Here is a 25,351-nt window from a genome sequence, read left to right on the forward strand (position 1 = left end):
GTCCCAACCACTGGGCCTCGCATCTGATGCTACTTCCTCCTTCCAAATTTCTCCAGCTCAGCTTCTGAGTTCCTGAGCTTTGGCTCAAGCCATGTTTTCCTTCCAGAAAACTCCTATACATCCTCCCAAACTCCCCTTTCCGGTGCCCCCTCCAGTCTGCAACCACCATGGCAGGGTAGTCTCACTTGCCTTTACCTTCTCCCTAAAGTCTGGCATTAATAAGCACCTAGTATATGCAAAACCTCAACAAACCCAGCCTCTCCCATGGCCTCCTGGTCTACCTTGAAAAGAACAAGACAGGTGGGAGCATCACAGCTCTGTGACTTACCTCCGGGGACTCAGGTGCTGGAGGCTGTCCTTCCTCTTCCAGGTGACTCAGAGGCACCATCTCTGTAAGACAAGGGAGGAGCCTCAAATGGGGCCTCCATGCCCTGCCCCTCGATCCCCCAGAGATTTCCCACAGCTTCCAAGGCTCATCCTGGGCTGGGGACATGGTGCCTCCCTGACCAGTTCCCATGATACCATCATTGAGCCCCTACGATGTCCAGGTCTTGGCCAAACCCAGGAGACCAGACTAAGCAATGGCTGAGGAACCTTCTAGAAGGACCAGTGGGAAGCCCAGCCTCTGAATGGCACAGCTGTCATCCTGGCTCCAAGCCTTGGGCCTGTTAACACAGGCTGTGACATGGGCCCTCTGGGTTTTGGCTCCTAATATCCTCCTCAGCTTAGGGTGTGGCCCAGAGGGAGCCCCCCCCGCCCCCTGCAATTTTCTGGCCCTAGGGCTTGGCAGAGGGGTGGTCCCGAGTGAGCGGTTGATGAACATGAACCATGATGATGGCAATAAAGACAGAGTCTCACAGTCACGGGACAGGGCTGGGATGGGACAGTGGAGTCTCACGGGCGAAGGAGGCCTGGGTTTGAATGCAGCCCCTTTCACTCTGTGGGTTCCCCCAGGGGGGCACTGGATAGATGATCTGCCCCATAGTCTCAGCTGCCAACTGCCTGGCCACTTTCTGCCTCCTCTGACCCTGGGGCCACCCACGGCGCCACCTGCATTATCTCCACTGGACAGCCGAATACAGCCGTGGCCACACAGCAAATCTATAAGTGGTCTGGCCTTGGGCCCACTGAGGTCTGAACCCCTGTTCAACCTCATCTACCCAGAGCCTCAGTCTTCCCAGCTTTAAATGGGGACAATGGCAGCTCGGTCCCAGGGTTAACACAGCAATGACGCTGGGTAGACACTGGCCCCAGCGCAAAGCCCTGCCAACCCCATCGCCTCCTCCCGGCTTCCCTCCTTCCTTGGCTCTAGCCACACCCCTCCTCCCGCTGTTCTGCCCACGCACCAGGCATGGTTCCACCGCAGGGCCTTTGCGTTCACCCTTCCCCCTGCCTGGTTCACTGCCTCTCTTCCCCAGATCTGTACCTGGTCACCTCTCCATCCGCCAGCACTCAGCTTACACATCGACCTTTCACCAGAGCCGCCTGTGACCACACCTGGACGAGGCCAGGTCGATGCTCCCCGAGTACCACATCTCAGTTCTCCTGCCTCAGCTGTCTGAGGGGAGTTCTTGACCAGCCTGGTCCAGCCCACGGGTCACCCTGTCTGACTCCGAGTCTACCTCCTGGGCCACAGTCAGATGACATCGGGAAAGTATTTCATGAGATAATAGCAATGCTATTGCTCATGGTAGCTCCCTGGTCCATCTTAACTCGGCATCGGAGGCCCCAGCAGGTCGGAGGGTCTGGCGTGTGGCTGCCTGCCGCAGGAACCCCAGCGCACCTTCCCACAGTGCGCCCTGCAGGTGGCCAAGGGCAGGGCCCCAGAGAGACGAAGGACAGTATGGCAGCTGTGAAGTCAACGGGCTTGGGTTCGAATCACAGCTCTGCCCCAGCCTCTCCTTGGGTTTTCTCTTTCCACTCCCCTGTCAGCTCACCCTCGAGGGGGTCCTTAGCTAGGCCCAGCTGCCCGATGATGTACTGCGGCAGGTCCGTCTTGATGCCCTGGCCCTCTCGGGCCTGGCCCTCGGCAGCCTCCAGCAGGTGATAAAACTCCTCGGGGTCAAACTCCTGGGGGTACAGAGAGGCTGGTCAGCCGGGGCTCAGTCTCACCTGCAGGCCTTGGCACATGCTGTTCCCTCTGTCCAGAGCAGCCCGAGGGGAGGCTCCAGCTCTCCCCCCCGAGTCTCAGCGCCTGACCCTTCCCTGGGGAAAGAAGCCCAGCCCAGCCTGGAGGTGCCCTGTGTGCCTCTCAAACCTCTACCCCAGGGGCACTGTCTCCTGTACCTTGGCAGGACCGTCACCCGGCCGTGTGCGGAGACTCACCAGGCACTCAAGGAGCCTCGCTGGCCTCGAGATGATGATGAGCAGCTTCCGGACAAGCTGGACGATGAAGCCGACCTCCTCACTGTCCGAGCGCTCGTGGGCCTGGGGGCAGTGCTAGTGTCACTTGCAGGTCCTGGGCCCTGGCCTGCCCGGGGACCCCTACACCTCCCCCACTCCCACGCACATCTTGCAGCAGCCTCTCCAGCTTCTCCTGCATCTCCAGGAAGTAACGGGAGGTGACGAGCGCCTCTCCAGACTTGGCCAGGCAGTCGCGGGCCAGCTCGATGATCTGGTGGTGGATGAAGCCCAGGACGCCATCGGCCAGTGCCAGCCGGGCACCGGGCGCAAACGCAGCCAGGAACTCCTGCAGACGGCCTTCCATCTGTGCCGTAGCCTGGGCAGGGTGGACGGGGCAACCTGGTCATTGGAGGGGGCTGGGGAGCAACACACAGATGGGGGCAAGAGACACAGCTGCAGGGAAAGACGTGGCGATGGGGTCAGAGAACTGGGGGGAGGGGAGAAGCAATATGCCTAGGTTGGGGGGGGCGGTGGTTTGAGACAGAGAGATAGGGACAGACAGAAATGGGACAGAGGGGGATATAGAGCCAAGAAGACAGAATGCCACGGAGGGACAACAACATGGAGGGGAGTTAGGGCTGGTCCAGCCATCGGCACTGCCCACCTTGGGGAACCTCTCCCGGTACACATGATTCATCATGACGATTTCATTGTCGAAGGTCCCTGTTGTGCGTCCTGGGCTGCGGGCGGGTGGACGACACACAGTCAGCTTGTGACATGGAACCAGAGACCCAGTCCAGGGGAGGGTCAAGGATCAGAGGCCAGGCTTGGACAGGGTCAGGGACAGACATAGAGGAAGAGCCACAATGTGGGCCCCAAAGCCGGCCCAGGGAGGGGCTGGGGTCAGAGGTCAAGACCCACCTGAGGCTGCGGGAACGGGGGCGAAGGTGGGGTGAGCGGTTGCCGCCCTCCTCGTCAGCCACGCTCTCTGAGCTGCGGAAATGCTTGGACAGGAAGCATAGTTCATCCGGCGTCGGTTGGAAAGGAAGCTGGTGGAGGCGCTCCCGGGAGGATGAGCTTGACTGGCAGGAGGGGGTATCAGGGCCACGAGTTCACAGTCAGCGCCAAAGCCAGAACCCCAGCATTACCTGTCGAGGCCTAGGCTGCCTGCTGGTCACTGGATGGTAATACGCTCCTGCCTGGCTCCTATGCATCCCTCAAAACCCTAGCTCTGATGCCCCCTCCTCCAGCAAGCCTCCCTGCCTGCACCCTAGGCAACCCCAAGACTCCCTCTGGCCAGGCACTAACCCCGTGGGACAAGGATGTCTGTGTCCTCCAGACTGGGGGCTCCTTGGGACTGAAGCTGGGTCTTTTCAGGGACCCATACATTGCCCAGAATGGGGCACAAAGGGGGCAGCCAGGATGTTGGCTGACTGGACAACTATCCAACACCTTGATAAAAACCAAAGACGTGTCCCGCCCCACCTCGCACCCGCCTGTCTGCTGGCCAAGGTGGGACTGTGGGTACCGAGACGGTGGAGCTGGGCGTGTTGGTTCCATAGCCAGAAGATGGGAGGGATGCAAGGGACCATCTTCTGCCGTCAGCCCTAGAGAGGAGAACCAGAATAGTTGGAAGGAAGGCACGGCCCCCAGGGTTTGTGGGGACTAAAGACAGATACCATGGCTGGCAGATTCTGGCCCCGTTGGAGGAAGAATCTTCTGAAAAGGCTGAGAACAGAGATTCAAGGTGAACAAGTCTGCTATGTGTTTTCTCCTCATCCTTCAGACATCTCCTCTGGGAAGTCCTCCCTGACCCAGCTGCCAATGCATACCCCATCAAACTCCGACTTCTCTGAGTTGCAGCTGCTGGGATACATGCTGATCACCCCCACCAGATTGAGGACTCCCCAAAGGCCAGAGTCCAGCTTCCCCTTCCTCGGCCCCCAGCATAGGGTATGGCCCATGGTAAGTACTGAATAAATGTTACGGAGTGAATGAGTGACATTTAAGCGTCCCGATACACAACAGGTCCTTCACCAGCTGTTATTAAGTGAATTCATGACTTTTAGTGAGTTAATAGTTTTTAGACTGAAAGGCGTGCCCTCCTCCTCCCCAAGGGCTCCCTGAAATTACCTGTCCACGCGCGGGATGTGGCTGCAGAAGGCCGTGCATGTTTGCCAGGGGCAGAAGCCAGAGGGAGAGACCACCACGGGGCAGGGGATAGGGAAGGTGAAAAAGTGAATGAGGAGGCAGGCCCAGCCACCAAGCACATGCCCCTGCCTGTCCCCTCACCAGCTGTGCTAACACCATCCCTCAAAGCCAGTGACCACTCACCTTCGGGCAAAGGGGAAGTTCACAGCAGACGCGGCTGAGAAGTTCCGAGGACTATCCAGGGGGCTGTTGCCTGCTGGGGAGGAGGCGGGGGACACTGAGTCAGAGGGGGTAAAGACAGGACGCCGCCCCTGCATGCTTGTTCCCGCACTCACCTGTGGGGACGGAGAGCGGAGACAGGGGCCGGGAAAGGGTCGGTGAGGGCGTTCCTACCACGAGGCTTTTGCGGTTCCCACTGCGGCAGCTGTCGGGAGAGGCGGGGACGGAGTCAGGCGCTGGCCCAGACCTCCGGGCTCAGAGGACCACGTGCCCAGGCCAGAGCACACATATGGCCACACATACGGCTTTGGGGCAGGACGAGAAGCTAGGTGTGACCACTGCCACTCTGGCCCCAGCTGGATGCCCACCCGGCCCCAAGCTCAGCCTTTGAGGCCTGGGATAGCCATTTTTGACAAATATTACCTATTATTAAGATTACGGTGGTTATTATTGGTGATGGCACCAGGCACTTCCGGCCTCCTGATGGACCCTGCCCATGTCCAGGAGCTCCTGGCTCACCTTCTCACGCTTCTGTGTTCACGATCCCACCCCCACACCTTTGCCTATACCGTGCCCACTGCCAGGAGCACTGACAAATAAGGCCAAGGGTGGAGAAGACCCTGGAGCCCACTGGGAATTGAGGCAGGTCCCCACTCCATCCCATGCAACCTTTCCCAGGCCCATGGCCCCAAATGTCTTGGCAACCCTCCTCCGCCGGATCCCCCCAAAATGCCAACATGACCCTTAAAAACCCTCAAGTCAGCATCTTGCAGCTAGGTCCCATCCGACTTAACTTTTGCCCAGGCATTTCCCTCCCTCCATCCCAGTTCCCTTCTTCCAGACCGCCCCCCCAACCCAGGCCACCCCCACCCTGGCCCAGCCTCTCCCACCTGTGCCCCAGCCCCAACCCCCCACCCTGGCAGAGGGAAATTGAGAGCAACCCCGTCTTCCCTCCCTCCCTGGTGCGGTCGCCCAGCAACAGCTCTGCCTGCTCTCGACAAGAGCATCAGCCCACATACTCTGAGCCGCCAACGCAGCTCAGTGGCTCAGGGAGGAAGAGATGAAATCTCAGGGCCTCACGGCCAGGAATGGTGTCCCAGGCAGAAGGCACAGTGCAGGCTAAGGCACGGGACAGCATGGTCAGCAACCGACCGAGGCAACAAGACATCCAGCCTGTCCACGGCTCCAGGTGCAGCTGCCCTTCTGAGCCTCAGTTTCCCCATCTGTATACCTTGCAAGGTGCTGGGAAGATTTGATGAACTACATACACAGTGTTCAGCTTTGGGCCCAGCACTGGGTAGACTGCAGTGGGCATGTACAGTGTCGTCTCTCTCCCCACAACTCCTGCAGGGCCTAGGACGCACAGCGGGAGGGCAGGCAATGCCTCCCCAGTGAAGTCAGTCACCGTTTGCCCATCCCAACAGCCCCGGAGGTGGGAGAGACCACCTGCACCCATTTCCCAGCCTAGGAAACTGAGGCCACAGATGTCAACAGCCGCAGGGAACTGTCCTGTTCGTCTGATGTGCAGAAGCAAAAGTGAAACCCACAGGTTCCTGCAAAACTTCCTGCCAACAACCCCCCGCCCCCCATATAGCCGCCAGTCCCACATCCTCTCCCAGCTCTCATCTGGGTCCTCAGCCCCACGCTGCACCATTTGTCACAGCAGCAGCCTTGGGGAAATACTTGGCCCACCTCCCTCTTGTGCTCAGGTGGGGCCTTCTTGAAAACACAGCCATATCTGAGGTCTCAGAGGGGAACCTGGGCGTCATTTGTTCACTTGCGAGCATCGGTCAAGTGTCCACTATTTGCTCAGCCCTCCCTGGAGAAGGCCCACGACCCTGAGAAGCTGCCTGGCCATTCAATAAACACCCATGTGGGACAACACAGAGTGAGAATATGGCAGGAAACACTGGCCTGAGGCCAGCTGCCCCCACCTGATCCCTGAGGTGCCCCTAAGACCTCTGTAACTCCACAGGACCCGGGAGAAGAGTCTAAGCCCTGAACCTAGTATTTGGGGTCCTTTAGCAGCTGCTGTCCCTGCCCCGCCTTTGCCTGTGCTCCCCTCTACGAATGCCCCAAAGAGAACAGAGAGGTTAAGGAACTGCCTGAGGTCACACAGCCAGGCAGTGGCTGAGCTGGAATTTGGACCCAAGTCCTGTAAAGTCCACAGCCCTTACTTGGCCTTTGCTTTTCAGAAAGGGAAACAGAGACTCCAAGACAGGCCAGGCTTTGCTGTGGTTAAACCCAGTATTTTTCCCGATTTACCCACTCCTGCCACGCCACCTGCACGCCAGCCTCGTGCAGCAAATATCTGCTTCTGAAACAATATTTCCGCTGACGGGGCCCCGGGGACAGACTAGCTTCAGTTTTTCCAAGAAGATCCTCCCCAGGTCTGCCCAGGCCTAGAGACCCGGGTTCGAATTCTGACTCGGTCCCAACTCCTTGCTTCCTGTGTCACCACCCTAGCTGCGACCCTGGCAGGCAGACATCCAACTCCGGGTAACAGGGCGAAAGGAGGGTGTCTGGGCCCCTAGCGAATACCTTGATCCCAAAGCGTCCACCCTCTTCCCCCAACCGCCACACACAGCGGCCCTCGCCACGCCGCCGGGGTATACTTCTGGCAACTCGTGTTTGCTTGGCCGGCCGCCGCGCCTTTGCCCGCACGGTGCCCCCTACCTCTTGGAGCGCTGCAGCAGCGCGCCCTTGGCAAGGCGGCTCCGGTGGCCCGGCGCAGCCACCGCCGTCCAGTAGCTGGGGTCGGACATGCTGCTTCTCTTTGTGCCGCCGCCGCCGCCCGAGACCCAGGAGGCGCGGGGGCGCAGCCGGCGGCGGCGGGGCGCGAACCTCCGCGGCCGGATTGGCCCCGGGAGCCCCGCGGAGCGGGGCAGAGGGTGCGCGCCGCGGGGCTGGGGGTAGGGGGCGAGGAGGAAGCGCGCGCCCCAGAGCGCGGCCGGGAACCCCGCCCAGGCGAGCGCGGGGGCGGGGCCTTTCGGGGGCGGGGCCCTTCGGGGCGGGGCGAGCGACGCGGAAGCGAGGCTGGCGGACCCGCGTGCTGCCTAGTGGGCTGGGCGTTGCCAGGGCCGCGGGCGGAGGGGCGGGGCGTTGCCAGGGCTGCTAGCAGCGGGGGCGGGGCGTTGGCGCCTCGTAGGTTAGGCCGTGGAACTTGGCCCCTTTCCCTGGAAATGTAAATCTGTTCACGTCCCCTTTTCCCTCTGTCCCCCCCGCGCTAACCCATTCTGAGTGGGGCACTTGAGAACTATCCAACGGCCTGGCCTGGCTCATGCTACCGCGCCCACGCTGGCTCCACTCCTCGGAACGTCCTTCCTGCCTGGCAAAATCCAGGGTCCCCTCTCCCAGGGAGCCTTTTCTTGTGTCTGGCTCTGTCTTCCCAAGGGTCCCAGCATCTCCCAGCACTAGACTGCCAGAAAGAGCATGTTTAGCAAACTGAGTCAGAGCATCTGACATGCTCTGCCTGTCTGTGTGATGGAAAGGCCATCAGCCTGGCTACAGTCAGGACTCTGCGGACACCTAATTTAACTTCTCACGCCTGTCTTCTCAATTGTAAGATGGGAGGGGAACCGGGTTGCAAGGTGGCACCCACAGTGCCTGATACATGTTTGATAAATGTTAGTGTCAGGCTAACTTCCAGGCCTCTGCTTCTCCATCTAGAGATGTCCCTTCATGAAAATGGAATCAAATCAGAGGCACCAAAAGTGCTGGGCGTACAGTACCTGCTCACCATAGAAATAGGACTGCCTCACACAGTAGGCAGTGAATTAATGCTTCTTCCTCTCATGACAGTCCCAGAAGGCAGGGATAGTGTCACCCTAATGGTGGCCCCTTCCCAGGCCACATGACACTTCGGGAACCAACCCAAGAGGCCTGACGCTGAAGCCCAGATCCCACATCTGAGTAGAGAAGGCATAGAGAGGTGCTCCTGCCTGGTGTGTAACCCTAACTCTCCCCAACCCTCTTGCCACAAGTTTGCTTCTCGGATCTCTCAAGAGACTCCCCACCCTATCTTCATGGCCAGTGTCACTCTCAGGTATCTCCTGGGTGTGTCCCCCAGAATGCTCTCCATCTCCAGGTCCCCCAGGCCTGGGTCTCAAACACCCATATCTGGTCATTCACTCACTCAACATGAGTACCTACTGTGTGCCTGACCTTGTGCTAAACCCTGAGGACCCTGTCCTCAGAGGCCCCAAGTCTGGTTGAAGAGGCAGAGAGGAAACTGGACACAATGAAATGATCGAGGTAATTTCGAACCCTGAAGTCAAGGAAGGAAAGGAAAGAGGCAACAATGGCAAAGGATGACCTTAGCCCGGAGGCCTCTCTGAGGAAGTGACGCTATAGCCAGCCGAGACATTGAGAAGGAAGAGGAGCCAGCCATGGAAACAGTGTTCCAGGCAGAGGGCACAGCTTGGGCAAAGGCCCTGAGACAGGACTGAGGGGAAGATGCCAGCAGGGCTTACCATGTAAGCCTTGTGCATTGCAAGAGGAATGCAATTGTACAGTGGAAGCAATGGGGAGCCATGGAGGATGTGTGAGCAGGGGAGGAGTGTGATCTGAACTGTTTGTCAGCTCCCCCACCTCCATGTCTGCCATGGGGAACAGGAGCTATCAGGGGCAGGAATACAGATGGCAGGAAGCTAGTGAGACGTTGTGACAGGGTCTGGGGGGGGGGGGGGACACTGAGGCCTGGACCAGGGTGAAGCTGTGGAGAGAAGTGGGTAGATTCTGGACTTGTTTTGAGGCCAATGGATGGGCCCTGCCGAGGGGCCAGATGTGGAAGGGAGGAGGGAAGCGGTCACTTCTGACCCTTAGGTATTCCATCTGAGCCACAGGCCAGGGACAGGGCCTCCTGCGTGCAGGGAATGCAAGATCCCACAGGTCTGGGGACCCAGGGAGGGACAGAGTCATGGTCTCGTGTCACCCTATGCTGACATGCTGTGCCCACGAACCCTCCCCACCACGTGTGCCAGGGACACACTGCTGCGCAGTCAGGAAAGGAACTACCCTGCTCAATCCCAGCTGTGGCCGCACCCTGCACTGCCTACATGCCCCGCATTACGCCCACTGCTCTGGCATCCCCAGCAGCCACTTCTCCCACGCCCATCTGGCCTCGGTTTCCTCCTCTGCAGAACAGGGCTGCAGCTGACAATCCAGAGTGCCTGTGGCCACGGCAAAGGCCTCCCATGAAAGGCTGAGCCACTGATCTCTGGCACCAGCCCACTGCCCACCACATCCTGTCTCTCCCCGGCTCACACACCCTCCATGGCTCCTCACTGCTTTTACAGCAAAACCACACTTCTGGGTGAATCCCTCTCCGAGGGCTCAGATCCTAACCCTGTCTGCGACTCAGGATCTGCCCCCCTCTGCTGGTGCTGATGACTGTGTAAATGGCAAAGCCACAGTGAGCATACAGAACCCGACCCCCAACCCTTTCTTGGTCTGACCAGCCCCGCCCTTCCCACCTGCCCATGTACTGTCCGCACCCCTCCCAGCCCCAACCGCTATATGGTTTTTAGTACCCTGGAGAGAAAAATGCAAATTATTCCTCTCTTTGGCATTCAAGGCCTTAGAGGGAACAGGCTTCTGACAATGCCTTTTGTTGTGACCTTGTCAGAGAGGGCCAAACTCGTGGCCTTCCTCAGTTACCTCCCACCCACCACCCCCACCCCCACCACCGGCAGAGCCCTCCTACCTACTTCCCATGTGTCCATGCCACAAGCATTAACTGAGCATCTGCTGTATACCAAGCCCTGCCCTAGGATAGAGGACAGATCCAGGTCTGGTCCTCAAGAGGCTCCCAAGCCTCTGGGTGAGAAAAACAACCCAATAATCACATAAGAAAACATGGAAATCACTTCCATGATGCAGTGTCCATGAGGGAAATGGACAGGCGTAATGGATGTAATTGGGGCTTGGGAGACCCTGAATGGGGGGCTGTGGTTTGGAAAAGTTTCCTATCTGGGGGCTTGATAGAGACTTGACAAATGAAGAAAGGAGGAAAAGGAGGCAATGGAGCTCTGGGCTGAGGGGCAGCACGTGCAAAGGCCCTGAGATTGGACCAGCTTGTGTTCTGGCAGCCCAGGAAGTCTCATGGCTAGAGGAGCGTGAGCCAGATGGGGAGATAGACAGGGAGGAGGTAGGGGGGTCACAGGGGCCAGACTCACGGGGCCTCAGAGGCTGAGGGAACAAATGTGGGCTTATTCCTAGGGTGCTTGGGGCAGGGGAGGCAGGGACCCATTTCCTTGGCTGGCCCAAAGTGATGTGGTTCTGCTGCCCTCTGGTGGTGGGTGAGGAGGCTTTTCTGCTCAGAGCACCAAACACTCTGCCTCCATTTGCTCCTGGTTAAAACTAGCTCAGCTGTTCACAACAGGTCCCTCCCCTCATCCGGTAACTCTCAGGAGGGTAGAGGCCAAGGAGGTGGTAGGGGCCAAGGAGTCAGTGTCAGATTTGGCCTGATACTCTCTCCCAGGGTGCCCCTGGACAACATACTCTTAAGTCCTGAGTTTCCTCCTCTCCTAAAAAGGGGGTAGAGCAGCCCCTTCCTCCCACTGGACACCCCGACCTGGTCCAGCCCCCACCATCTCCTACCCAGATATTGTCCTAGCCACCTCCCTGACTCTGCCACCTCCATTACTGTCACCTGCCCCCAGCAGACCTTTCTTTCCCCAAAGCAGCCACAGAGGCTTTAAAAATCTTGGTCCTGGGGCACCTGGGTGGCTCAGTTGGTTAATGCCTGCCTTTGGCTCGGGTCGTGGTCCCGGGGTCCTGGGGTCGAGCCCCCCAACGGGCTCCCTGCTCGGCGGGGAGTCTGCTTCTCCCTCTCCTCCCCACTCAGGCTCTCTGTCACTATTTCTGTCTCTCTCTCTCAAATAAATAAAATCTTTAAAAAAAAAAAAATCTTGGGGGCGGCTGGGTGGCTTAGTCATTAAGCGTCTGCCTTCAGCTCAGGTCATGATCCCAGAGTCTTGGGATCGAGCCCCGCATCAGGGTCCCTGCTCAGCGGAGAGTCTGCTTCTCCCTCTCCAGCTCCCCCTGCTTGTGCTCTGTCAAATAAATAAATAAAATCTTAAAATAAAATAAAATAAAATAAAACACCACCTCCCCCAAGAGGTCACCATCTGAATGTATCCTATTTGTCCACTCACTTCTTTATTGCCCACCTCCTGAGAGCTGACTGAGAGCCCCTTGAAGGAGGGGCTATGTCCGTCTTGTTCACAGCTATGCCCTTAGCACCTGGCTTGCAGTAGGTGCCCACTTAATGAAGGTAACTATCTGTTACCCAGCACCCAGTGTGGGCGCCAAATTGTTCTCTCTTCTCCCCATTAAAGGTCTGTGGAAAGAATCTAAGCAGCTCATTCATACTAAGGTATAAATGATTAATGGGCCCTGGAATTCTAGACATCACTGACTCACACCTCCGTCGCCTCCCTGAACTTTTCCCAAGCCGTGCAAAGAGCCCGTGATAATCCTGATAGTCCCTCCTGTATGGGGGGTGAGACCCTGTGATGGGCCAGGCACGGAGGGCGGCTCAAACCCTCAGTAGACGCTGGTAGCCATGCTGGCCCTGATACTTAGTCCCCAGATGTACTGAACCAGGAGAACTGGTGTCTCCTCTCTGAGCCTCGGTTTCCCCAGCTGAGAAATGGGGTCAGGAAGGGCACCTCCCTCCCGGGGTTGTGGAGGAAACAGAAGGTATCTGGTACAGACCTGGCACCCAGTCAGGCTGGCTCTTCCTCCCTACGGCACTTTGCCCGGTTCAGTGCATCGGGCTGTCATGGTGAACTGTCAGCCCTGGTGTGTGTGTGTGTGTGTGTGTGTGTACATTCAGAGGGAGAAGCTTTCCAACCAGCTGAGCTGGGTGTGGGAAAGGCCCCTGAGGTCCTAGCTGATTCAGTAGGGAGGGCCCAGAGCAGCCTGGGAACCCAGCACCTGTCTCAGGGATGTCCTTGGGCAACATCCCAAGTTCTGGCCTCACCTTGGCCACCTGTCGGATGGAGGACCTGTTGGCTAGGGCTGAAAATGGAATTTCCCTTTCAAGGTCCTAGTGTGCACAGCAGTTTCATTTTATGGAGGGGTAAACTGAGGCCCAGGGAGGTGATGTCACCAACACACAGTACCTTGGTGAGGAGGCTGGGTCTAGGCGGCTTCCAAGGCTCTGGGGTGCCAGGGCAATGTCCAAGCCCCGCCCCCATGTGCTGTCACTTACCTCCAGGGGTGCAGGCCCAACGAGGGGCTGCAGGGGCTGCAGGGGCTGCTGGGGCTCAGCAAAGATGGGCTCTGGCTGCTCGGAGACAGACTGCAAAGAAAGAGGCCAGGGACGGTGAACCTGGTGGTGGCCCCTGCGTGTGGCCAAATCCGGAGAGGGACCAGGACTTAAGTTCCCTCAGGGAGAAGGGGCCCCAAGGCCAGGAATTCTGGGTCTCTCACAGGCCGAGAGGGCGGGGCCTGACCGATGACCCCGGAGGGCACCCTGGAGGGCTCCCCGGAGGCGGCGGTGCGACTCTGGGCGACTTAAACAGAGACGCGGGGGAAGGGTGGTTGTCCGTCTGCTTCTCTCCCCCCACCCTATTTCCCCCCTTCTCCGACAAGGACTCACTCGAGGGTCAGCGCCGGGATGTGCAGCTTGTCCCTGCGAGACTTCATGCCGAGGCCGGGGCTGCGTCTATGCGGCCGGGTGCCAAAACCCCCCTTGTGGCCCCCGAACCCCGATCGTGGTGCGATCGGACAGACCCACAGACGCGGACGTGGGGACAGCACGCCTGGCGGGCGCGACCGACGCGGCGCTGAGGCTGGGCCGCTGGGGGCGCGGGGGGCGGGCTCTCTCCTCCTCGGGGCGGGGCTCGGAGCCCCGCATCTGCGCGCAGGCCCAGCCCAGCAGGAAAAGTCGGGTTGCGCGAGGCTGGAGTCGCGGGTGCCACCCCCTCCCGGAGAGCGACGCCAAGGCTGCCGGGTCTCGAGCCCCCGGGCTGCGCGGCCGGAGAGGAAGGGCGGTCACTGTCTCCCAGATTGGCAATATTGCTCCATCGTCTGGCCCCGCCCCTTCCCGGCTGTGGCCGGGTCTCTGCCCTCGCCCCGCCCCCGGGGAGGGGTCTCTCGCACCCGGGATCTGAGCGCGTCCTGCCCCTGTTCTCCCACCCCTAGCAGCTCAGCGCGGCGTTCGGGGCCCCTCGCGGCGGTCTCAGCATCCCGGCGCACACCAGAGGCCGGGTCCACGCCTCCAGGTCTTTGCTTCACCGGGTTCCCTCTGTCAGGAGCGTCGTCCGCCTCACCCACATCCGAGTTCAGTCCCACGGGCCCCTTTTTCGCGGAGCCATCCCTAAACAACGACCCATGGCTCCCCGAGTCCCACCCTCGCTTTTGCCCAGCGCAGGTCCCAAGAGTCCGGGGTTGTTTGTGTCTGGCTATGGCCCCCTTGACACCCCACTTGGACCCAGTCAGGAACACGGCAGGTAGCAGAGAGTAGACAACCCTCAGGGAGTCTCTGTCCTCGTCCTGCCCCGTAGCCCAGGACTTTGCCCTCCATGGTTCTGACTTTTTCATGTCCACCACCCCGCCCCCAGCCTGGGCAAAGGCCAGGGACAGTGCCCGCCTTCTGGTCAATGTCGGAGCCCTGCCCCTACTGGGCCCCTCAGGCTCCTCCCCACCAGCTGCACTATCCCCAGTCCAACGAGAACAGATGGTCTGGGCTTGGGGGCCAGTCTGACCCCATCCCCACCATCAGATTTCAAACTCTCATCCAACCCCCAGGACCTCCCCCTTCTCCTCTCCCTCTACCTCCCCTGTGCTCTCTTCATTCCCCTGTGCTACCCCTGTCTCCATGGTGTTCTTCCAATGCCAAGCTGGTTTGCACCCCAGGACCTTTGCCCATGCTCTTCCCTCTAGCTGGAAGGCCGTTCCCCTCGGATTTTCCCCCTTGCCTCTGCCTCCTTTTCCAGATCTAGGCTCAAATGTCACCTCCTCCAAGAGGCCCCACATCTTCAGGGCTAAAGCTGCCCCCTAGCCCCTCTGTCTGTCTCTGTTTAATTTCTCCCCTGCATAATATCACTTCACCATCACTCTTCCCAAGAGAGTGTGAGCTCATGGACAGGGTCCAGCATTGGACCCCGTCTCTGGGTCCCCCGTGCCTGGAACAGGGCCCGGCACACGGTAGGCACTCAAAAAAAGTTTGTTAAGTGGGTGATTTCACTGCGGGGCAAAAGAATTCCCACCCCTCAGGCCAACACAGCCCCCAAAGAGGGGGTGTCTGCACTCACACACCTCTAGACCACCAGCACAAGGCAAACCCCTCCCTGTCCTGGGCTTTGATTTCCCATCGGTAAACCAGCAAAGGCACTGACCAAAATATTCCGTGAGCTTTTGGGATCCAAAAATGCCAACCTACAGACAAACGCTAATGAGACCCTGAAGGATACACTTTTATACCTGTGTTCCCCAAGAGTGAGCGCCCCATCATGGGAGGCATGCAAGCTGGTTCCAGGATACTTGGCTGGAATTCTATAGTTTGGGCTCTAGATGCGAGACAGTTTTCTCTTTTCCAGGCTGGATGCCCTTGTGTCAGTGGTACAACCCTACTGCACTTCTGTTTCCTCAATTGCAAACTGGCAGTGGGCTTCCCAGCTTGTGAGAGCCAAGTGAAGCACTTCTGAAGCATTTTGTAAACACTGGGAAAGGATCAAGGTGAGAAGCTTTGTTATAATTATTAAATAAATTCACAGTTTGGAGGCTGCTGCTGAAAAATCTGTGCCCAGGACCACAGGGCCCGGCCCAGCCCACTGGCCTTAGATGAACTCACCCACGTCCCCGGCGTGGTAGGCTCAGCTCCTTCTGCAATGAGAGGAAACAGGGGTCATTCCCGAGGAGACAAGCCCTTCACATCCTTGGCCCTCCATTCACCTCTCCCCCGCCCCCCGCCGCCACCCCGTTGGCCCCTTGATCACCCAGCTCCAGACAATGCCTCCTTTCTGCTGCCCCACACATTGGGCTCTGCCCTGCCTCAGAGCCTTTGCACCAGCTGTGTGTTCTGCCAGGACTGCCTTCCCTCCCCACTGGTGCTAGTTAATTGCACATCATCCCTCAGCTCAGGCATCCCTTCCTCCTGGAAGCCCTCCCAGACTCCCAGTCACCTCCCTGCCCAGCTCATACCCTACTTGCACTAAAAAGAGCTTCATTATTTTAAATAACAAATTAGTTATATTTATAAGGAAGTATGTCAATAGTGGCTAAATACTAACAATCTATTGAGGAAAGGAAAACTCTTGACTCATCCTCACCCTGCCCCCTCCCAGATCTGAAAGCCATTCCCCCCCGCACCTATGCAGATCTGTGTCCTGGGAGCCAGTGGAGGGTGGGGGCCCTGACCCGTGACTCCCTATTGAAGACCCTTTTAGAGCTCAAAAGCTGACTTGCATCAACCCTGGGTGTCCTCACCAGGGCAAAAAGTCCTGCACTTGGGGTCCACGGTGACCCCAGAGTCCATGCTCAAATGTGGCTCACCCAAGAAGGTTTTTAAATTCTCAGAAGGCCGTGTAGCACCAGTTTAGAATCTGGGGATACTCAGACCTGGGTCCAGATCTACTTATTATCTATTCCTTCCTAGCTGTGGGACCTTAAGCAAGTAACTTGTACTATCTGTGCTTTGATTTTCCCATCTATAATGTGGAGGGGTCCAGGGTAATAATGATCCAGGAGGGGTCCAGGGTAATAATGATCAGTTAGTATTACTGTTGCTTTTGTGTGTTGCTGTGTTATTGTTGAGCTCAGCCAAGGCCTAGGCGGACTATCATAATACCTGATATATTTTACATTTACTGAGTCGCCTACTACAGACCAGGAGCAGGGGCCATTTTACAGGCTGGGAAACTGAGGCGCAGAGGGAAGCCAGCTGCCCATGTCTCTTGGCAGAGAGAAGGTGGGGAATCCAGGTCTCTGGACATCCCTCCTCCCCTCACCCCCCGCCCCAACACACACACACGCCAGGGCGGTCGCGTCGAGGACACAGGACTATTTTTACCTAGGTGGGCTCTGGGCTGCCCACATCCAGAGCGGGGCGTTCACCATGGCAACCACTGACGTCATCGGCCTCCGCAGCCAATTCGAGAGGGCCGGAAGCTGCCCCCCACAGGATGGGGCTGGGAGAGGTTGGCTGGGTCCCCCAGCTGGGGAAGGGGAGGAGGGTCCACAGGATTGGGGTGTCACCCCGAGGCTTGACCCCAGCTACCTTGAGCCCACAAAACAAAACCGAGCTGTTCAAGATGGGAAGAGGTGGACCTGCCATCCTGAGATGTTTCTGTCTGCCTGAATGAATACCTCTGGGGACTGAGAGCTCACTATCATTCAGGGCAAGTGATCATAGTCCCAGGAACTACCGCCACCATTAAGGCCTCCTTCAGCCCCCTCCAGTTGTTTTGGGATCTTATGCCTGCTTACCCCTCTCCTCTAACCTGTGAAAGAGTGAGGAGTTGGAATCTGAGCCCAGGGCTACTTGCTGCACCCCTCCCACCATCCCAACCATTTCCTTCCAAAGCCCGGCAGTCCTGGGTTCCCAGGCAAGCGCCCCCTCATCTGAGCTGTGTGACCCCCGCCAAGCAATCTCACACCTCTGTGCCTCAGTTTCTTCATTTGGAAAGCCTCCTGGTGACACAAGGTCCTGGAAGGAATCCAGTAGCAAGCCAAGGGCCTGGCACTGGGGGAGGCTTCGATAAATCAGAGCCAAGACAGTGAATTTTGTGAGGTTAATAATTACCACCAATTGAACCACAAATTTTAATTTGCTTCCAAAATACAAAAAGATGTGAAGTGGCAGAGAGAATAGAGGGAATGTCGGCAGCCCCCTGCAAAGGCTCTGTGGAAAGCTAGGGCCACATGGAACTCTCTCGGCACCGCCCCCGGACCCTCTGCTCCCAGAGCCATCTGCTTCCGCCTTCAGCCCCCTCTTTGCAGGCTGTTCCCCAAGGAGTGACTCCCGCATAGACTGGGGTAGGTGGGGGCCCAATCCCTTGGAACTGCCCTTTAAAGATAATATTTACGGCATCCTCTTCTGTTCTTGGCTGGGCTGGGCAATGCTGCCTTCCAGCCAGAAGCCTCAGCTCCATCCCGAGGAACCCCCAATCTGGAGAAGACAGAGCAGGGAATGGACACCCCCATACTGGAGGCATTAGTGGGGACCCGGGGGGAGAGAAGGGGCTGGAGGGGGGGGAGCCAAGAGGCTTCCTAGAGGGGGGTGTCAGGCTAATGGGAATCTGTAGGGTGGAGGTGGGACTCAGCCCAGTTGGCACCAAGCCCCATGGGAAGTTGGCAGCTGCAGTGAAGGGAGTGAGAAGTCAGCAGGGACCCCATAGCACCAGCCTGAGGGCTTTGGGAGGAAGAGAATAAGTGGAAGTGGGCCACGAGGAGGCAGGATGGACCTTCAAGGGAACCCCTCCAGCAGCAGCAGAGACAAAGTTCAGACACAAGCTTTGGCCACCTTCACTGCCCCTGGATTTGGGCACCTGGGGTTTTCAAATTCTGTCCTTTGTGAAGCAAAGGTCCAAGCGGGAGATGATAAAAAATAATGATAAAATAATACGAATAGAAGCTGTAGCAATAAGTTTGCATGAACTAGCACCTAGAAACACTGCACAGAAGACGGAGCTTAAGCCAACCCAGGAAGGCCCAGGTGCCGGCTCTTGCCCAAGGCAAACTGGTGGTCGGAGGGCCAGACCAGGGCCTGTTCACCACCTCCCAGCGCACAGCCAACTGCGCGTCCCACATTGGCACAACCAGACCGGCCAGCATGCCCAGAGCTGTTGCCTGGACTGCTCAGTCAGCAACTGACCCGAGTCCCCTCCGCTTCCTCAGGCTTTTATGAATTGACTCTTTGACCTTTGGCGAGGGTTAGCCTCCAGAGTATCGGATTGGCTCTGACCAGTAGGCTGCCACCTGCTTGGCGGGGGGTGGGGGTTCTCCTGGGCCCATTAACAGAGCTCCAGTTAAGGGACTGTAGAGCGAATGCCCCAAACCGAGGCCCTCAACATTTTGATACCCACAGGCGCCAGACTGGCTAGAATTCTAAATCTCTTACTCTCCCTCTCAGATCCTCAGTTTCCCCCTTTGAAAGAGGAGGCTAATGATAGCACTGATCTCTTGCGCTGTTAGGAGAATTAAATGCATGTTCAGTGGTTAGCATTTGTAGGTGCCCGTTAATGTGAGCCGTTATTTATACTAATACTATTATTTTCAAAAATTATTTTCATCGTCTGGGGCGCCTGGGTGGCTCCGTTGGTTGAGTGTTTCTGACTCTTGATTTTAGCTCAGGTCACCACCTCTGGGTGGTGGGATTGAGCCCCGCATCCGGCTCCAGTGCGAAGTCGGCTTGTCCCTCACCCCCTGTTCCTCCCCCCACTCATGCTCTCTCTCTAAATTAAATAAGATATTTAGATTTTATTTATTTATTTGAGAAAGAGCGAGAGAGAGAGCACAGGCAGGGGGAGCGGCAGGCAGAGGGAGAGGGAAAGGCAGGCTCCCCGCTGAGCAGAGAGCCTGCCATTTTATTTTATTTTATTTTATTTATTTAAAATCTAAAAATATATATGTATTTTCATTGTCTCCTACTTCGTCGTTCACTCCGGGCCCCTCCCTAGCTTCTGGCCCCCTCTCTGCCCTCCACCGGCTCCAGAGGAGTCTTTCAAAGCCCTCAGATCTGGTTGTGTCCTCCCCTGCTCCAGCACTTTCCATAGCTCCCAGTCACCCTAGGGGGGAAGCCTAAGCTCGTCAAAATCAGGGCTGGAAGCTCCTGAAGCAGACGGTGCCCTCTCACAGCCCCAGCTCTAGTGCTAAGAAATGGCTTCTAGTTTTCCCATATAACACATAGAGTTACATGCTTCTGGGCCTTTGCACAGGCTGTGCACCCTCTGCCCAGAATTCCCTCGCCCACCTGGGCCGTCCCTACTTGTCCCTCTGCCTCCATGGAGTAAGGCCTGCTAGTGCAGGGCTGGTCTGGAGGGGGAGCCAGACCTGTCTGGGTTCAAATCCTGACTCTGTCACCTACATGCTGTGACACCTCAACAGTGGCTACGTTTCTCTGAGCCTCAGTTTCCCCTTGTGTAGCATGGGACTCGTCATCAGGATACGGATGCCTCCCCCCCACGGAACAGGCCCCCACTTCCTGACGTCAGCAGCGCCCCCATTCGCCTACCCGATGGCAGTTTCTCTATTTTAAGAGGCTGCGGGCGGGGCTTGAGTCTAACTGGGGCTCGGGGCGGGGCCTGTCCCCCCACAACACCCCACTCCTCACCGCCCCCTCCTCTACGCCCAGGCCCCTCGCGGCTGCCTCTGGCCTCGGACTTTCCCCTTTCGGCCCCCTCCCCCCGCCACGCCGAGCAGAGGTGGTGGGGTGGTGGGGGTGTTTCTGCCCTGCAGCTCTGGCCCTGCCCTCCCTGACCCACCTCCCACCCCGTCCTTCCTAGGTTTTAGCTTCCCTCAGATTAGCTTCCCTTAGACGCTTCTATTTCCCCATACACCCACCCCCACCTGCCCCGCCACCCGCGTCTGCAAGGCCACCCAGCAACGCTGGGTTCAGGCGCCTTCTCCAAGTGTGCCTGAGCGTCCCACACTGTAGCTGACCACTCCCTGGGGTCCCCGCTGCTCAGGCGTCTGTTTGCCCCAACAGGCTGGGAGATCCAGGGGAGCGGTTTCAGAGGGTCAACACCGCTGCCTCTCCCCTGCCGAGCACACAGCAGGCACTCAATACGTGTTTGTTGGGTAAATGATGCATCTCTGGTTCCCGACCTGCAACCTGGGAGCTTCTTAAAGGTGTGGTCTAAGTCCCAGAGGGAACTGGCTAGATCACCTTAATTCCCAGAAAGGTCAAAGAAGTTGCCCACCGGGGTCACATGGCCCCCTGCGTGGGTTCGAATTCTGACACCCCTGTTCTTACCTCCTGGTAACTCGGCCTCCCAAACACAAATCCAGGGCCAGAGGTCAGAAAAGGAGGGCCCTTACGGCAAATGGGGAAACTGAGGCCCGGAGAAGCAAAAGTGGTTCCCGCCCTCCCCTCCCCCCCAAACTGCCGCAGCTATTGGCAGTGCTCTGTGCAACAGAGAGCTACTTAAGGCCGCCAGACCGAATCCCTGTTGGGCCACCTCGAGTTTGTGACTTTTCCAGACTCGAGCCTCAGTTTCCTTGTCTGACAGATGGGCGCCTGGACAGCCCCAACCTTCCCCGGCTCACCTTAGGGGTGATCTGAGGCTGAGGCGCGGTGGCTCAGCAAAGGCACGAGGCAGGTAATAATACACATTAATTAATATTAATATATCACTAGTAAAAACATTAATACAAGGATGAACATATGGTGAGCGCGCAAAGACTGCTGTTGCTCATATTATTATTAGAGCAGCTGGTGGGAAGGGGCGCAGCCCTCAGCCCCCTTCTCCCACGCTAGCGCTTGGAGCCTCAGTTTCCCCATATGCCAAACGGGGTATATCCCCTTCCCTCCAGGCAAAAAGCGCTTTGAGAAACGGGTGGGCAGAAGGCGCGACCGGAGCGCGCGCCCCGCCTTCCTCATCAGTTTCTCCGGACGCCGAAGCCCCGCCCCTGGCACCCAGGCCAGGTCTACTCTGCTGTGCCCTCCGCCCGCCCACGCAGGGGCCTCACCTGGAGCCCTCGGCGCCGCAGGAGGCTCGGCTCGTCCATGGCCCGCTAGTCCGCACCGCCGGGCCTGCCCCCGGCCCCGCCCCAACCTGCCAAGCCCCGCCGCCCCGCGCCATTGGTCAAGCCGGTCAGCTGATGTGGCCTGGCCCCGCCCCCCTCGGAACCCTCCTGGAAGGGCCCCGCCTCCACTGGATCGCCGGACCGCCCTTCCAGGCCCCACCCTACCCCCCCAGCAAAGATGAAAACTTTTTTTTTTTTCAATGACTCCTCCTAGATGAGAACATTATCATCCCCATTTTGCAGATGAAGAAACTGAGGCTCCTAGAAGTTAATTAATGTGCCCAGGGCACACAACAGGGCTGGTTCTAGGGTGAGGTGAATTCCATTCAAAATTTAAGAGAGCCCACAAATATCAGTAATTAAGAGACACAAGATTTTAATACGATAGTATAAAGAATCTCAACTAATGCAAAAGATGTGTGATGAACTAAACATCACAATTTCAAATAAAGACAGTATCAGACTCTGCCCTTACATGACACTGCCTCTCTTGTTTCACCCTAATCCTGGCCCTAGTCCCAATAAAACTTTATTTACAAGAACAGGTGGCCACTGTTGTTGTTGCCCGTTTCTGTTTTGAGGATGGCTGCTTTTGCCAAGCCAGCTGGGCACCTGGCTAAGTGCCTCATGAAGACCACCTTTCACAGGTATCTGTTGATAATTGGTCAGCTCCACTTTGCAAAAGGGAAACTGAGGCAGGGAAAAGCCCAAAGTCCCAAGACGGCATCCGTGTTCTCGCTTTCACTGGGACTCCCACTGTCTCTGCCGTGGCAGGTTCCCTTGGCTACCCCACTGTTGGACCTAGGCCTTACAGTATCTTCTCAGGCTGGAGGAGACCCTAGGGAGGGCCCTGTTGCCTTTGAGGTTCTTACAGGCTCCTACCAAATAACAATGGCCAGATTGAGCACATAAACATACAGGACACCCTGACAACACTTGTTTTTCGCATACACATTTTAAAATTGACATATAATTTGCACACCATAAAATACATCTTTTTATTTTTTTAAATTTATTTTTAAAGATTTTATTTATTTGACAGAGAGAGACACAGCGAGAGAGGGAACACAAGCAGGGGGAGTGGGAGAGGGAGAAGCAGGCTTCCCGCGGAGCAGGGAGCCCGATGCGGGGCTCGATCCCAGGACCCTGGGATCATGACCTGAGCCGAAGGCAGACGCTTAACGACTGAGCCACCCAGGCACCCCTTATTTATTTATTTTAAATGTACCTTTTTATTCTATTGTATATAGTATACAATGGAATATTATACAGCCATCAAAAAATGAAATCTTGCCATTTGCAACGACGTGGATGGAACTAGAGGGTATTATGCTAAGCTAAACAAGTCAATCAGAGAAAGACAATTGTCATATGATCTCACTGATATGTGGAATTTGAGAAACAAGACAGGATCATAGGGGAAGGGAGGGAAAAATGAAACAAGACGAATCCAGAGAGGGAGACACACCATAAGAGACTCTTAATCTCGGGAAACAAACTGAGGGTTGCTGGAGTGGAGGAGGGATGGGGTGGCTGGATAATGGACACTGGGGAGGGTATGTGCTATGGTGAGCACTGTGAATTGTGTAAGACTGATGAATCACAAGGGTACCTGGGTGGCTCAGTTGTTAAGCATCTGCCTTCGGCTCAGGTCATGATCCCAGGGTCCTGGGTTCCAGCCCCGCGTTGGACTCCCTGCTCCACGGGAAGCCTGCTTCTCCCTCTCCCACTCTCCCTGCTTGTGTTCCCTCTCTCGCTGTGTCTCTCTCTGTCAAATAAATAAATAAATAAAATCTTTAAAAAAAGAAAAAAGACTGATGAATCACAGACCTGTACCCCTGAAACAAGTAATACATTATATGTTAATAAAAAGTAAAAATAAATAAAAATAAAGTGTACCTCTTAGAAGAATACCATTCAGTGGTTTTTAACATATTCTCAAAGTTGTGTAATCATCACCACTATCTTTTTTTTTTTATAGATTTTATTTATTTATTTGAGAGAGAGAGAATGAGAGACAGAGAGCATGAGAGGGAAGAGGATCAGAGGGAGAGGCAGACCCCCCACTGAGCAGGGAGCCCGATGTGGGACTCGATCCCGGGACTCCAGGATCATGACCTGAGCCGAAGGCAGTCGCTCAACCAACTGAGCCACCCAGGTGCCCCTCATCACCACTATCTAATCCCAGAACATTTCATCAACCCTAAAAGAAAACCTTTACCCATGAGCAGTCACCATCCTCCCTCTCCAGCCCCTGGCAACCACCAATCTGCTTTCTGTCTGTATGGGTTTGTCTGTTCTGGACATTTCATATACATGGAATCATACAACACGTGGCCTTTTGTGTCTGGCTTCTTTCGCTCAGTACGTTTTCAAGGTTCATCCATGTCATAGCTTGAATCAGTGCTTCATTCCTTTTTTCTGGCTGAATAACATTCCATTGTGTGGGTGGACCACATTTTGTTTCTTCATTCATCTGTTAATGGACAGTTGAGTTTTCCCACTTTTTGGCTATTGTGAATAGTGCTGCTATGAACATTCACACACAAGTTATTGTGTGGACATATGCTTTCAGTGCTCTTGGGTTTACACTTAGGAGTAGAATTCCTGGCTCATATGGTAACTCTTTATTTCAGACTTTTTCAAAAACTGCCAGACTGTTATGGGCAGTCCAAAGCAACCGCTGTCATGGGCTGAGTAGCATTCTTCCAAAACTTGTATGTTGAAATCCTCACCATCCGTACTTCAGAATGTGGCTATATTTGGAGATAGGGCCTTTATGGGTTTTTTAAAAAATATATTTTATTTATTTATTTGAGAGAGAGCACAAGGGGGTGGGGCAGAGGGAGAGGGAGAAGCATTTATGTATTTATTTGGGAGAGAGAGCACGAGTCGGGGGGTGGGTGGTGGGCAGAGGGAGTAGGAGAAGCAGACTTCCCGCTGAGCAGGGAGCCCGATGCGGGGCTCGATCCCAGGACCCTGAGATGGTGACCTGAACCGAAGGCAGACGCTTAACCAACTGAACCACCCAGGTGCCCAGAGATAGGACCTTCAAAGAGGTAAGTAAGGTAAAATGAGGTTATTTGGGTGGATCCTAGTCCATTATATGGTGTCTTTATAAGAAGAGATGAGGACACAGACCCGCACAGAAGGAAGATCATGTGAACATATAGGAAGACGCCATTTGCAAGCCAGGGAGAAAGCCCCAGAAGAAACCAAACCTACCAACATCTTGATCTCGGACTCCTAGCCTCCAGAACTGTAAGGAAATACATTTCTTTTTTTTTTTTAAGACTTTATTTATTTATTTGAGAGAGAGAGAATGAGAGACAGAAAGCAGGAGAGGGAGGAGGGTCAGAGGGAGAAGCAGACTCCCAACCGAGCAGGGAGCCCGATGCGGGACTCGATCCCAGGACTCCAGGACCATGACCTGAGCCGAAGGCAGTCGCTTAACCAACTGAGCCACCCAGGCGCCCCAGGAAATACATTTCTTATTGAAGCTACTCAGTGTCTTTGTTGCGGCTACCCTAGCAAACTAGTGCAGCCACCCAGTTAAGTTTAATTTCAGATAAACAATGAATACTTTTCCAGTATATGTCCCATGCAATCTTTGGCAAACGGATATGCTAAAAACTTATGTGTTGTTTATCCGAAACTCTAATTTAATTGGGCATGTTCTATCTGGCAACCCTTTGATAAATGGACTTCAGGCTGTAGCTTGCCTACCCCAAGCGATGGGAAGCTCACACCTTAGAGTGACCAATGGCTCATCTGTGGTTTGTTCTGACCAAAAGTTCTCCTTGAGTCCAAACTGGGGTGGACATGTGACCTAGAGACATTCTTTTTTTGAAGGTTTTATTTATTCATTTGAGAGAGAGGGAACACAAGCAGGAGGCAGAGGGAGAGGGAGAAGCAGACTGCCCGCTGAGCCAGGAGCCCT

At 56.2% G+C, this 25,351-nt stretch overlaps 1 protein-coding gene across 26 annotated transcripts in view; it reads right to left on the reverse strand.

The window, feature by feature from the left end:
* The window catches only part of MAST3 (microtubule associated serine/threonine kinase 3), a 38,524-nt gene extending 17,091 nt beyond the window's left edge, over nt 1-21,433 (reverse strand). The window contains exons 1-12 of one of the 26 annotated variants that reach the window (XM_064597798.1): nt 21,355-21,433; nt 15,518-15,549; nt 4,830-4,918; nt 4,678-4,747; nt 4,477-4,497; nt 3,836-3,950; nt 3,265-3,425; nt 3,008-3,083; nt 2,510-2,719; nt 2,326-2,427; nt 1,938-2,070; nt 329-390 (exon numbers count right to left, since the gene is read on the reverse strand). In XM_064597798.1, the coding sequence (XP_064453868.1) occupies nt 329-390; nt 1,938-2,070; nt 2,326-2,427; nt 2,510-2,719; nt 3,008-3,083; nt 3,265-3,425; nt 3,836-3,950; nt 4,477-4,497; nt 4,678-4,747; nt 4,830-4,918; nt 15,518-15,549; nt 21,355-21,393 (1,110 nt within the window). In that variant the 5' untranslated portion in view covers nt 21,394-21,433. Of the gene's footprint in view, nt 1-328; nt 391-1,937; nt 2,071-2,325; nt 2,428-2,509; nt 2,720-3,007; nt 3,084-3,264; nt 3,426-3,828; nt 3,951-4,476; nt 4,498-4,677; nt 4,751-4,829; nt 5,542-7,389; nt 10,143-12,931; nt 13,022-13,321; nt 13,933-15,517; nt 15,550-21,354 lie in introns of those variants that run through there. The other 25 variants (XM_064597793.1, XM_064597789.1, XM_064597757.1 and 22 more) reach the window with 25 other exon arrangements.
* Between the last annotated feature and the right edge of the window lie 3,918 nt (nt 21,434-25,351).

Source organism: Mirounga angustirostris, unplaced genomic scaffold (assembly GCF_029215605.1).
Source record: "Mirounga angustirostris isolate CCGP_5_RB_7025 unplaced genomic scaffold, mMirAng1.0.hap1 SCAF_1, whole genome shotgun sequence".
NCBI classification, from domain to species: Eukaryota; Metazoa; Chordata; class Mammalia; order Carnivora; family Phocidae; genus Mirounga; species Mirounga angustirostris.